The 14,692-nt window shown below is 36.5% G+C and overlaps 1 protein-coding gene across 1 annotated transcript in view; it reads right to left on the bottom strand.

Moving 5' to 3' along the window:
* Nucleotides 1-192: 192 nt before the first annotated feature.
* The window catches only part of TRMT13 (tRNA methyltransferase 13 homolog), a gene marked incomplete at both ends in the record, with an annotated part of 18,993 nt that continues 4,493 nt past the window's right edge, over nt 193-14,692 (bottom strand). Inside the window, 8 exons of the mRNA XM_084242972.1 lie at nt 193-388; nt 689-1,124; nt 4,272-4,346; nt 7,465-7,537; nt 8,815-8,982; nt 9,310-9,416; nt 9,568-9,637; nt 10,100-10,162. Of these exons, the coding sequence (XP_084099098.1) occupies nt 193-388; nt 689-1,124; nt 4,272-4,346; nt 7,465-7,537; nt 8,815-8,982; nt 9,310-9,416; nt 9,568-9,637; nt 10,100-10,162 (1,188 nt within the window). The remainder of the gene's footprint in view (nt 389-688; nt 1,125-4,271; nt 4,347-7,464; nt 7,538-8,814; nt 8,983-9,309; nt 9,417-9,567; nt 9,638-10,099; nt 10,163-14,692) is intronic.

The following is a 14,692-nucleotide window of genomic DNA, read 5'->3' as shown; positions in this document are numbered from 1 at the left end:
GAGAATTTGGTGAATTCTCTAATGTTCGGACTTCTAAAGTAAAAAACAAAGCTATTATCAAAGTTGATTGAGGCCACATTTTTTAAAGTTCATATTATCTGCTAATTATATTTCCATGAATATAAAAATACAATTTAAAATGTTTTTCTGGTATTTTTTGGTAGAAGACAGATGTTCAAAAATTTCTTTCCATTAAACAGTTGTTTCTGGTAATGAAGAATGATTTGGTAAAGCAGTTAACAACACATTTTCCAAAGACACCAGAGGGTCTGTATAGTACTGTAGTGCAGGACTGAATCCCTTCTGCTGTAAATACTCGATTCGGCCTTGGTCGATCAGTAATTTACAAAGATGTCCTATTTTCTTCTTTTCTTCAACAGTAAGAAACCTGAATTGAATAAACACATACACATTAAAATTTTGTGAAAGTTCATAGAAAATTATTTCAGTCACTTCTATTTATTGATAAGTTGCTAAATAGCCCATAATAAACTCGGTGCTATGTACCATGCTCCACATGCTTCCATTTATGACCAAAATAAAAACCTGTGTGTTTTAACTTAATCTAAAGTTGCATGGTAAAATGTATTTCCATGAATAAAATTTTGGTAGTATTCATCTAAGAAGAAAGCACAGTAATAACAACGTGTTTCTGCCCCAATGTTGTGCATTTCAAATAGGCACTTACCCAGGCAAATTCTCAGCACTGTCATCTGTGATTCTGCTGTATCCCCCATCATCATGTTCTTCACTCTCATCATTCTGATGGTCTTTTCTCGTTGTGGTGATATTTGAAGCTTCCAAAGACATTTTCCGCATCCCACAAGTCGCCCAACTACTCATTCGCTGGAAATAGTGGAATTCCACTGCTCCAAGGCCTAGAGCCTTGAAATATTCTTTGCCCACATAATGTCTCCAATCACACCTGTGGTGACAACAGAGTGCAAGAACAATGCCAGCCACAGGGGTCCACTTCTCTGGGACATTTTTTTCATTTCCTTCCTTGGCCAAAGTGTTAATTTCTTTTTCTGTTTTATCATTCTTTATGCGTTTGGCTAAAGGTTCTTCATTTCTTTCCTCACAACTGGCAGCATAGGTTTCAACCAAACATCGTAATGCAAGATCTGCAAACACAATTATGTGGCCCCCCAAAACCACATCATCTTTTAAAATAAGTATTTTTTTTACATTTATTAAGCACTATGGTCTTTAAAAACCAAACCAAAAAAAAAAAAAAAAAAAAAAAAAAAACGAAAACCAAACCATTTTTATACAAGTTTTATACTTGCAATAATTCTTTCATTAGTTATCAACTTTGTTCATACTTGACCTTTTCTTATTATTGTGTCACGTTCTCTAATGATTTATTTTGCAGGCAGTCTAACTTCCCAATAAAACTATCTGAAACTTAAGATCTATATTTGCAAAAACTTTAAGTTCATCTATATGAATTCACTCCCAAATTATTCTACTTGCGTTGAGGAAATGAGTTTATACAAAAAAATGTATCTACCTACATTTACATTCCAGGGAAATTTTGAGTTAAATCCAAAGAAAGAAAGACATAGCAAATGCTAAGAAATATCTGCTATTGCTGTTAAGTGCTAATCCTGATGTTCACAGCTATGATAATGAGCCAAAAAGCTGAGATGGGGGTGGTGAGAATGTGGAAAGCAGCCTTACTGTATTTACACATTCATTCAGCAAATAGTGACCGGATGCCTTCCATATCCAAAGCTTTACGGTATAATGATGATTAACACACAAACTTAAAGGTGCCTATACTACATATCAAAACAATGCATGTATAGTATGTTTAAAAATGAAACAAATTTTCAATGACTACAACTACCTCCTGCTGAAGACTGCTAAAATGCTGACAAAATTTAAAACAGCCCAAACACATGCTGTAAAGCCCACATTTTCTGATTAAACTGTTAACTTGTGTCTGTCCTATCAAAAACATATATATTTTTTTTTATTTTTTAAAAAATATTTATTTATTCATACAAGAACCGGGGTACAGGCCAGATGCGTGGGAAGGTGAGATGATTCACCAGAGACAGAGCAGGGAACAGAACAGGCAGACTGACGAAATACACTGCTGAGGGGAGCAGCAGGGAAGACAGGAGAGATCTGCTGCGCCATGTGGGACCCTCCCCGGCTGGCTGGGATCGAACCGGCACTGCAGAGGCTACAGACAGCTTCATAGCGCGGCGCTCAACCGCCTGCGCCACCAGGGGAGGCCCAAACATATATATTTTTAAATGTTATACCCTAAGACATCACAAGTGAATATTAATGATTGTACTAGTGAATTTAATTCAATATTCATACAGTAAATTTAATCTAATTAAATAAATTTATTCACTATTAAGTTCAATCCAACATATGAATTTAAGTCAACAAATATTACTGGGAAACTAGTATGAGGAGAACATGACAGATAACCCTTCATTAACATTTCTGACAAAATAAAGTCAGTCACTGCTTTAACTTATATTGGACTTCAGTAAATGATTTTCAGAAATGTGAGTACCTGAAAAAATTATTTAAAAATGAAGTTATTCTAGAATCAGAAGGAGCTTTAGCTATCTATCTCAATCTCTCATTTACAGAGAACTGAAGGGACAAAATCACATAGCTAGAAAGGGAAAAGGAAACAGCAATTGGAATCAAAACCACTCATTCGAACATTTACTGAGTTCCTGTTTATACCAAATATTGTGCAGGCACACTTTCTGTGCTCAAAAATTTTCAGCATAGTGGGCAATTAGATTATAAGCAGAAAATTAAAATATAATAGGATAAATACATGCAGAGGGCATTATAATAAAAACTAAGGAGTATCTTATTTAAGGAGGCTCCCTCAAAGTGGTGACAATTGAGCCGAAGGATGACTAGAAATTGGTCAGTTTAGAAAATGATTCAATATTATATATGGAAAAGGTGCATGGAGTTTAAATTCACTGACCATTAGAGCTGGAGGTAGGAAGTGGCAAAAAGAGGATGGTAGAGGCCAGACTGAGAGTAGGACATCATGTTAAAGAACTTCAACTTTACCATGTAGGTGACTGGGAGTTACTGAAGAGTTTTGAGAGGGGAGGAAAGACAAGAGTTTTGAGAGGGGAGGAAAGACATGCATGTAGCATGTGGGCCTAAACATTAATATTTAAAGGACCCATAGTGGAAGCAGACCAAGAGGAAAACAGAGAAAGAGTGGCATAGATGTAGGGGAAGAATAAGGAACAAAGTCACAAAAAAGAAGGGAAGAGAATTTGAAATAGGGGAAGTAATGACAGTGGAGACTTTTTCAGTAAGATAATGGAGAGATGAAAGGAGACATCAGATACAGTGAATCAAGGAAGGGTAACATAACCAATATAGATTATACTTCTGAGAAACTTGGATTAGATAGAGAAGAGTAAAGGAGTGTGCTTGTTTTCTTCCCCAGGATAAAAAGTAGCTAACTTCAGAAGGTTTTTATGAAGGTTAAATGAGATAAGATCCATGAAAGTCATCTAAAAACTATGAGGACACACTAATATATAAAGCCATGTCCAGCCAATTTGAATAATGTTTTAGGGAGGCTCCAAACTCTTCATATAGGTAGATTATGAAAGTAGCAGGACCCAGGAAGATGTCATAATAGTAAACATTTATACACACTAATACTAATATGCATCCTGGTGAATTATTTATAACTATCCCTGCTTTCAGATGAAACAGTCAAAGCTCAGAAAGGTTATGTAATTTGCCAAGGCTACATAACAGACTTGAACCTGATTTCAAAGCCCATGCTCTTCCCATTTTACCATGCTCCATCTAATGGACAGAAGTGCTAGGACAAGACTTCCCAGATTTTTTTTTTTTCCCTTCCCCCAGCATCTGATACACAATTATCTGAGAGTGAGAGACGTTTCTGCCTTCTTCCCAAATGACTGCTCTGAAAAAATCAGTAGTTTTAGGAGTGGAACCATACAATTTCTTTAAATGACTTATTTCCTTGTTGGCTGAAATATAACCCAAAGAACTGTAAGCTTCCATATAACATAATATTTACACATAAAACTCTTAAGTCACCCTGGAAAATGGCCAAAATGAGCAGATAAATAGGAAAGTTCTATCTCTGATACATAACACAGGTCCAGTACTACCTGAAGATTACTGTGTTAAAAACATAAGTGATACTCAAAAGACTATTTAAATGGTTGGGATCACATTAGGCTAAAAAATGTGTTCATCTACATACCATTACTTTGTTTACATACCTGTTGCCACACCACACAGGTGCTTTCCAATTCCTACCACTGGCAGTTTTTCTTTGCTTAGAACAGGAATCTTACCTGAAATAAAAGGAAATGAGAACTAAGTTTTCTTGTGAGATAAGGCGATGCGGCCTCCTGAAATAAAGAACTAATTAGGAACTTTGAATTTTAAGGCTGAAAAGAGTCAAGCAAAAAAATTCTCACTCTACAGTTAGGTTCAAAGAGGTTTAAACATGTAGAAACTTGCTAACACAGATAATCACTGACAAGCCAGAATTAAAGTTTGCTGACTCTGAGACCAATGCTATTCCTACACTGACTCCAGACATTACCCTGTAGGATTATCTTGCTAAATATTATTAACACATTGATAAAGGACTTGAAATTTTCCCTACCAAAAATTTTATTTTGCATAAATGTGATAATATATGAACAATACAATCAACATATATTTCAAATATATAATAAATACTATATTCAACATTATAATCAAATAGAAAAAAAGACTTCTTAATATATCTTGATGATCAAGAATAAGCTGTTATCTTGGCTTTTTATATTCCTCTGGGAGACAAAAAAGTAAAAAAGAAAAATGTCTTTAAGATAATACAGTATAGGGCCTCCCCGGTGGCGCAGCGGTTGAGCGCTGGGTTGCGAAGCTGCCCGCAGCCTCTGCAGTGCTGGTTTGATCCCCGGCTGCTCCCCGGCCACCAGAGAAGGGTCCCACATGGCGCGCAGACCTCTCCTGCCGCCTGCTGCTCCCCTCAGCAGTGTACTTCAGTCCTTCTGCTTGCTTTGCTCCCTGCTCTGGCTCTGGTGAATTCTCTCACCCTCCCACGCTTCTGACTGTACCCAGTGCTTGTATAAATAAATAAATAAATCTTTAAAAAAAAAAAAAAGATAATACAGTATAATGTACTATTTCAGCCCTGGTGATTAGAAGTCTTTTCTGGAGAATCTGACAAGCCTAAGAGGGAACGCTGCATCTTAGGCAGCTCCCAAATTGGAACTCAGAGTCAATAATCCCACCAGAGGAATCAGAATTCTTACTCCTCTCAATCCTATGAACACAGCATCAAGGAGCTACACGTTTGGGAATAGCCTCGAAACTGAAAGACGCAAACTAAAATAAATGGAAAACAGCAACTTGGTGAAAACAGAGATTGTGAGAGTAATTCTAAAATAAGAAAACTATCACTAACATCCTCTGAGAAATGAAATTAAAATAATGAAAGAACAGGATATAAAAGTAAATACAGATTTAGAAAATACCCTAGAAATTAAAACTGAAGTCAAAGAAATTAATTTGAGATAATTTTAGAATGTGTAGGAAAAAGACCAAAAGAGAGAAAGTCAGGAAAAGAACCATTCCATGAGGTCTATTAACCAAATTATAACAGTTTTTCATAAAAAGAGAAAAGAAAAAAATGGAAGAAAACTATCAAAGGAAAAATGCAAGGAAATTTTCCAGTCAGCTAAGAATACTAGAATCTCTAAATTAGGATTTCTTATCCTTTGCATTATTGAATCTTTGGCTCCAATAATTCTTTGTTGTGTGAGCTGTATTGTACCTAAAAGGATATTTAACAGGCCTCTGATTTAGGAGGACTTTTGGCCACTACCTACTAGATACCAGCAGCACACTCACTGTTAGAACACTTGGACAAAGAAAATAGCCTATAAATTCCTACAAGAAAAAAGCATGGTCATGTACAAAGGATCAGTACTCAGAACTGTGCTGAATTTTTAAACTGCAATACTAGTGGGGTAATACTTTCAAAATTCTAAGGGAATATGATTTTTAACCTAGAATAGAAATGTTAAAATCCAGTGAAAGGGTAAAATAAAAGACGCTTCAGACCGCATAGGGTCTCAAAATTATCTCTAATGCATTGTTTCTCACCATAGGTGAAGGTGCTCTGCCTCGAAAAGCGAGTGAATGGGATGATGTGTCACAAGATTTTTATAACTACTTTCAGGACACTTAGAACTATCTGACTCTATTATCTTAGGTAGGTTACTGTTTAGCACATGAGAGCAAGATTTTCTAAAACTAATGGAAATTCTTAAGGTGATACTGAACTAAATTGTAGATATTTGCCCCATCCCTCCTTAATTAATCTTTCTCTCTTACTTTGACTTAAAAATATGGGATGAGGGCCCTCCCTGGTGGCGCAAGGGGTTAAGCACCACGCTATGAAGCAATCCCGCATCTGCAGCACGAGTTGGATACCCAGCCAGCCAGGGAGCTACACACATGGCACAGCAGACCTCTCCTGACTCACCTGCTGCTCCCCTCAGCAGTGTATTTCAGTCAGTCTGCCTGTCTGTTCCCCACTTTCTCTCTAGTGAATCTTCTCACCCCCCGCATCTCTAGCCTGTACCCCAGCTCTTGTATACAGATATAAATAAATCTTTAAAAAAAAAAAAATAGGATGAGGTTTCATGGTGGGCATAATAGTAATATGGAAACTATTAAAAAAAACATGGAAGGCAATTTTTTAGTATGTTCAACACAGCATAAGAAATTGTTCAGGGTTTACACCTTCCGAAAAGTAATCTGTTCAGTTATGTAACTAAGTAAGAGATTTACATATAAATGTTACGTCGTTTCACAGGGTAGGACGAACATTAGCAGATAAAAGAGGTTGCCAAGGTATACTTGTATTATTTTCATCTTAAATAATATGAAAAAGTATAAAAAGGCACAGAAAGGGCACTAAAGAGTACCTTGAGGGGTAGTTGTGTTTATCAAATGTGAGCTACATAGAGATGAATTTTCTTTGGCACAATTTAAAATGCTACAAAGTATTGTTTACACATTAGCTAGACAGGGAATTACTTTATTTCTTTACTAGTTTAGATAAAGCAAGTTAACTATAGGCTGAAGGCTAGTGTGTGGTATGAACAGACTCAATTTAAAGAGAACAAAGAAGTAACACGAGCATGTATCAACATTTTAAAACACTTCCTAATATGATACTTCATTTTTATTTGACACTGAAAAACAAATTTTTTAAAGTTTGAAACTTAACTCAATTTGCATTCCTCTGAATGCTAGATACAACACTATGTTAACAATGGGTTTATTTTGTTTTCTGTAAAGCACTGTTCTGCATGTTTGAGTTTCTAAGCAACCCTCAGAGTTTGAGACATCTATGATTTATGGTAGAGCAACCAAAGTTATGTAACTTACTCAGACACAAGTGTTGAATATCAATTTGAAGTCTTTCAAACACTGAATTTTTCTTTCTGTGTTTGCCATCTACCTGTACAATAAGAACAACACAATAATCACTTTGTATGTTAAAAAAAAGTTTGTGAAAATAAAAAGATCTGTTTTGAATTCAGAGTAAATAAGTTTCCAACTTATTTTTTAGGTTTTGAAAAACAGAATCATTAATAAAAAAAGTAAGATTGTATATTCCTTCACATAAACTCCAAAATAACAATAACATTTATTTTTGTAAGACTTAAAAATTTACAAATTAGGGCCTCCCTGGTGGCGCAAGGGGTTTTAAGCATCACACTCTGAAGCAATCCACAGCCTCTGCAGCACCCAGCCAGGGAGCAACACACATGGTGCAGCAGACTTCTCCTGTCTCACCCGCTGTTCCCTTCAGCAGTATATTTCAGTCAGTCTGCCTGTTCTGTTCCCCACTCTGACTCTGGTGAATCCTCTCACCCCTCCACATCTCTGGTACATACCCTTGCTTGTGTATGCATAAATAAATAAATCTTTAAAAAAATTTACAAATTATTATGTACACATTATTTCCTTTAACTCTGAAAATACCCAATTCACTGATGAAGGAATTAAGGTTCACAGAGGTTAAGTGACTTACCTAAGGTTATCTGCCATTTCCTGTATCTGTGCCAGTCCCTAATGTACTGCTTTTGGTTTTCTCCTCTTTGTACTCTCCCTGAAAGATCACAACCAGTCTGATCTATGTCCATGTGCCTATGACTTATATATCTACATTGTGGCAGGAAGTCAGGCACTCAGACTTCTCTGATGAGCATCAGATACATATTGAATTGTAAATTAGAAAGTTCTACTTTAACAGAACACTCACGCAAAACTGAACTCATTTTTCTTCCAAACTATTTCTCCTTCTCCTTTTATATGCCCAATCTCAGGGAATCTGTCTCTACCTTTTTCAAACATACAATGTACTCTGGGCAGACTTTTTTCATGTTTTAACACTTTCTATAATCATTTTTCTATTTCTCTTTTCTAAATATAATAGAGCACAGAGACCTTGCCTAATCTACCTAATGCCTATCATGGGGCCTAGGTGTATGCTCAATAAATGCCTCCTTTGCAAATAATTTTAAGAACTTAGATCAATGGACTCATAACAAAATTTAGATTAAAAAAATTCCCTTCAGTTTAAGTCCTCAATATAATTAGAAAACAAACTATCACATCAAATGAACACAATAAATTCATGTTCTTTAGAAGATGTCTGAGTATCATTTTTTGTTTTCTTAACAAGAGGAGTGCAAAGTTTGGTTACTAACACAATACAATGGTTTCACTTACCTTGAATCTTGTGGTCACCTTTTCTACTAGGATGAAGTGAACTTTTTCAGCATCTTTTAAGGCAATATCAACCCAGTGAGATAATTTTCCCTTTCCTGCTCCAAATTCAACAAAGCATCTTCTTGGACCAAGTAACTTTAATTTTTCAATGTTACCTAAAATAGAAGCCTGCAAACTTCACAAGATTATTTTACACCACAGCAAAACACATTTGGCTCAAATGGGAAACAGCAAGGTAATTTTCTACAGAAGGCACAGCAATGTTCACGTTGATCTGTAATTTTTAAACATTTAACACTTCTCAGAACTATACCACTTTTTTTCATATGTTCATACATATAGTGTGTTTCTATTAAAGAAATGGAAAAATTCTATACCCTGAAAGATAAACTAAACAAAATCTCCTTAACCATTATCTAGAAAAAAACAGAATGTTAGCTTTTGAAAAATGAACAAGAGGTAATTTTTAACTGAGTCACTATGGCCTAAACATACCTGCTGTTTCAGGTGTTTGGTTGCAGAATCACCATTTTTAGGGTCATTAAGGGCATCATGCAGTGCTGGATGGGACATAATTTGATCTTTAAGTGTAGAGTTCAAACCTGTGCCAAATATAAGCACAACAGCTTACGTAACATGAAACCATACAGCTCTGAACAGTGCTGTAACATCTTCTAAACCACACTGGTATTAACTCATGCAATACCAAATTACTCTTAAAAATTTTTGATTTGCAACTTTAGACAGACTTACTTTCACTTGCTCTTCTCAATTTCTTAATTAAGTTTTCCAAGTGCTCTTCAGAGAGAGAAGAAATTGGAACCTATGTACAAAAATGAGGCATGAGCTAGTTTAGGAACTAACCATTACTACTAATGATTCTTATGGAAATTTGAAACAACTGATTTATTGCACACAAAAATTGGAGCATGGTTTATTTACAATAATGGAGATAGCTCATGAAATATCTTTTAAAATTAAGTATTGGCCTCTCTGGTGGCACAAGGGGTTAAGCACCACACTATGAAGCAATCCACAGACTCTGCAGCACGAGTTCGATTCCCGGCCGGCCAGTGAACAACCCACATGGCACAGCAGACCTCTCCTCTCTCACCCGCTGCTCCCCTCAGCAGTGTATTTTGGTTGATCTGCCTGTTCTGTTCCCTACTCTGTCTCTGGTGAATCCTCTCATCACCTGCATCTCTGGCCTGTACCCCAGCTCTTGGCTGCATAAATAAATAAATCTTAAAAAAAAAAAAAGTAAAATTAAGTATTAAGTACTTACCAATTTTTCATGTATTTCTGTTTCATCTTTTAAGCCTGCATTAATATCTTGAATAAAGAAGTCCTTAAGAAAAACAACAAAAAAACACAAAACCATTGTTTTAATATGAAGTGCTCACAACAATCAAGCTAAAAAACTGATCCTTCCCGAATTATGCTCAGTAAAATAAGCCAGAAGAAAAAAGAAAAATATCAGATGGTTTCACTTTTGTAATAGGAATATAGGGGAACCAAATAAGATATCAATGTAAAAAAAAATAATAATAACAGTACAAAACACAACAAAGCAAAAACAATTATAAACCGAGACATCCTGCAGGGGAGGAGGAGGGAGAGGGTGAGAGGGAGGCACACAGGGGACTGTGGTGATGGTGCACAGGTACCTTGAGGAAGGAAATTCTATGTGGACTCAATTGGAGGGGGTGGGGGGAAGCAAATATTGTCTAAAAAAATTTAAAAAATGATAAATGTTAAAATAAAAATAATTATACAAAAAAAAAACCTAAAAAAAAAAAAACCTGATCCTTCCCTTCTTCCTATACTTTGTATCCACCTCCTTCCCTTTCTCCCATTCATTTACTTATTAAATCATTACTGAACATATTACAGTCAGATTCACCACAATAGAGAAAAGGACAGACCAAAAAATCTGTTTTCATGGATCTTATTTTCTAGTATGATGGTTATTTGAATAAACTATAGTCTAAAGAAATTCCTTAATAACTTATTTAAGAGCTTTTACTTTTCCGTAGCAGACTAAGGACTCTGCCAGCTTTACTTATGGTGCTAAAGTACAAACAAAGTACTAACTAAACACAGTTGCTAATCAGCTAGGTGGTATCTGAGATAAAGTATAGATATAACGTTTAGGTCTGATTTCTTCCATTTTAAAATGCTAATTACATAAAAAAATAGAAATACCCAGTGACACCGTGTTGCTCAAATAAACATGATGAGATCTTAATAGTTAATTTTCAGAGGGAAAGATTCTAGGTAAGGATCTAGATTGGTATTATCCAATAGAACTTTCTGCTATGATGAAAATATTCTTTGTCTGCCCTGGTCAACATGGTAGTCCTAGCCTTGAAATATAACTAGTGGGACTGAGGAACCAGACATTCAATTTTATTTAATTTTAATTAACTCAAATTTAAATAGCTATATAAGGCTAGTATACTACTGAACCATGTATATTCAGATGAATGAAACAGTACTATTTCTACAAATCTTGTTTTAAAAGTGTAAAAACTATTATATTAAGACAGTATACATACTAATAGGCTTTTGTTACACAGATGACAGGAAGGTAATATGCTGACTGTATTATGGAATCTTTACAGATATGGGTAATAATGGAAATAGATAATTGAGTGGAACAGGCCAAGACTGCAGGTATAACTGTTTTGTTGGATGACTGGCAACACTGTAATCAAAAATGAGCCCAACTATTATAGTCTGATGAACTCTTAGTTTAAAATAGTTATAAAGAATGCTCCAGGTAACTGTATTTTAATGTGAAAACTATATTGAAAAAGATTACCAATTTATTTATTTTCATATATATATATTATTTTTTACAAATTAAAGCAGAATAGTGAGAAAACTACCTGGCTCCTAAATTCCATGTTGCAGTGTACAAAATAAATACTATTCTGCATTTCTTTCCTCTCTCTCACCTCACTGCTTTCTCCTGTTCCTTTCCACTGTATCCTGGCATGCAATGGAATCTGTGCAGGGTATATTCCATTTTTTAATAAATTCGCCTATTCTCTTAAACTTTTCCCAGAACACATATTCCACTTGTTTGCTTTAACTAAAACCTGGCACTCAGATAAGAAAGATAACCTCCAAGCATTCTTGAAAGAAAAGAACATCCTTTCTTTTTACTAAGGGGCTGTTGCCATCTTCTTCTTTTTTTTTTTTTTAAAAAGATTTATTTATTTATACAAGCACTGGGTACAGTCAGAAGCATGGAAGGGTGAGAGAATTCACCAGAGCCAGAGCCAGAGCGGGGAGCAGAACAGGCAGAAGGACCAAAGTACACTACTGAGGGGAGCAGCGGGAGGCAGGAGAGGTCTGCGCACCATGTGGGACCCTTGCCATCGGCTGGGGAATCGAACTGGTGCTGCAGAGGCTGTGGGCAGCTTCGCAGCCCAGGGATCAACCGCTGGGCCACCAGGGGAGGCCCTCTTCTACACATTTTAACATAAAAATACTTTCTTTTAAGCTATGACATCTGGCATAGAGTTTCTCAATTGGGACGCATTTGAAAACGTATGAGATGTTTTGCTGTGAAGATGACAGAGACATGCTGTTGGGAGACAGTTCTCCATGGGTTTCTCAATCTTCTGCAAGTCTTACTGGTAGAAAAACTTACCACTTTTGTGTTAGACTATCTTTTCCAGGATGTTTATATACCAAGCAACCTTGACAGAAATAGTGTCTCCAACAGCAGAGGGCAGGTCTGTTTATGCACAGTATAGTAAAGAAATGTCCATAGATGAAAGAAAGGACAGACAGCTTTGCTTACTGCCCATTTTAAAAGATTTATATTTCCTAAGCTTGGGGTTCTTCAGCTATGACACAAAATATGCACAAATGTGTAGCATCCGCCCGGGTCCCTCTGTGTTGAGTCTGTGTCCCTTGGAAAACAAGAATTCATACAGACAAGAAACTCAAGCTTCTTGCTATACAGTGAGTAAAAAGTGCAGAAGTCTCATATCTTCTGCTTGCAGCTACAGACTGATGGCAGGTTAATTTATTAGCTTGAAAATAAGATTAAATGTCAGATCTTTCATACTCACTGACAAGGGCTACTGACAGCTGCTGTTTAGTGGCGCAGAGTGCTAAATACAGGGATGCTTTGAAATGCACAGGACAGCAGGACACAACTGTCCCATTCACACGTTAATGACCCCACCCTGGAGAAATACCAAGCTGTTAAATCATCTTTTAAATCTCCCAGTGATTGTCAACCATCAATCGGTTGGTCATTGTCTAACACTTATTAGGGACTCTGACACCAATTTATTGTTTCCATTAAGTCTAGACAATATGACTAGCTTTTTGAGTCACCCAACATCACAGCTCTGCTTGACCGTCTTAATTCTAATGACATTCATTGCACTTTAGCATACTACTTTCAGAGTCTTCCAGACTCTGGCATTATTGTGAACCACTTAACCTCCAAAATCTTAAACCTCATTTGTCCACTCTCTGACAATATCTTTGTACTATGTTTGTACAAAGTATAGTGATTTTTCAAATCATATTCTTCCATCTTTTCAAGGCCTCTATTTATTCCTTCTCAGCTAGTTTCTGCTTTCCTTTCATGTCATCCATTCTGGATCTCCAGTATCATCTTTATCATTGTATTTCACAATCTGGTCCTTCTGTCACACCCACCCTTTCAAAACCTAATGACTGCATTAATGTGATTTACAACTCCCGATATCTGCCCAGTTGAAGTAAAACCACCCAGTCATTTGGACTGGTGCCAATTCAAATTTAGTATATCTATTCTCAGTCTGACTTTTAAAGATGCCCAGCAACTATTCTTTGTTAACATTAAGAATAATCTAAACACTCACATTTCTTCTTAAATTTCCTACTCCAACATCATCCCCTTTAATATCCAGTCTCTTATTTCAACAAGAAAAGTGTAGCTATCAAATGACAACTTTCTCATTTAAACCTCCTGATGGCTCAATTTGCCTGAACTGATATCCAGCCTTTAACTCCTTGTCATCTAGATCAGTGAAAGAGCTATTCCTTCCCCTACTCTTGTTCCCTATTTATGCCTGCTTCCTGAGTGTCTCACACCATCAATGATGTGCTGTTAATTTTTTCCTCTCTAGTGGCTCATTACTCTTAACAATGAGTAAATAAATAAATATTAAATGTTCTCGCATTTTGAAACACACTCCCTATATCCTACCCTCCCCTCTGCCATTCTAACTTTCAAGTTTCACTAACAGCCAAGTTTCTCAAGAGAATAATCTAAAATAGTGATTTCTGGGCCTCCCCTGGTGGCGCAGGCGGTTGAGTGCCACGCTGTGAAGCTGTCCGCAGCCTCTGCAGCACCAGTTTGATCCCGGCCGGCCAGTGAGGGTCCCACATGGCAACGCAGACCTCTCCTGTCTCGCCCACTGTTCCCCTCAGCAGTGTATTTCATCAGTCTGCCTGTTCTGTTCCCCACTCTGTCTCTGGTGAATCCTCTCACCCTCTCGTGCATCTGGCCTGTACCCCAGTTCTTGTATAAAATAAATAATCTTTTAAAAAAAATAGTGATTTCTACTGCCTTATTTTCCATTTACTCATATATCATCCCAGTCTGATTTATGCCCACACCAATCCATTAACTATGCATTTTGCTGAAGTCTTTGCTCTTTAACTATCACCATATTGTCAATTCAATGGGTTCTTTTCTGCTCCTACCTTACACCAATAGTGTAAGACACTATTGATCACTCTTTGCTAGTCTCCATCTTCTGGCTTCTCCTCTACCATGCTTCTCTCATTTTTCACTGTCCTACTAAGAAGTCATCTCTTCTCAATACTTTTCTATGGTTCCTATTAGCAGCTCACCTTTTAA

This window comes from Talpa europaea (genome assembly GCF_964194135.1).
Source record: "Talpa europaea genome assembly, chromosome: 9".
NCBI lineage: Eukaryota > Metazoa > Chordata > Mammalia > Eulipotyphla > Talpidae > Talpa > Talpa europaea.
This window is presented reverse-complemented; position numbering and strand designations above follow the sequence as displayed.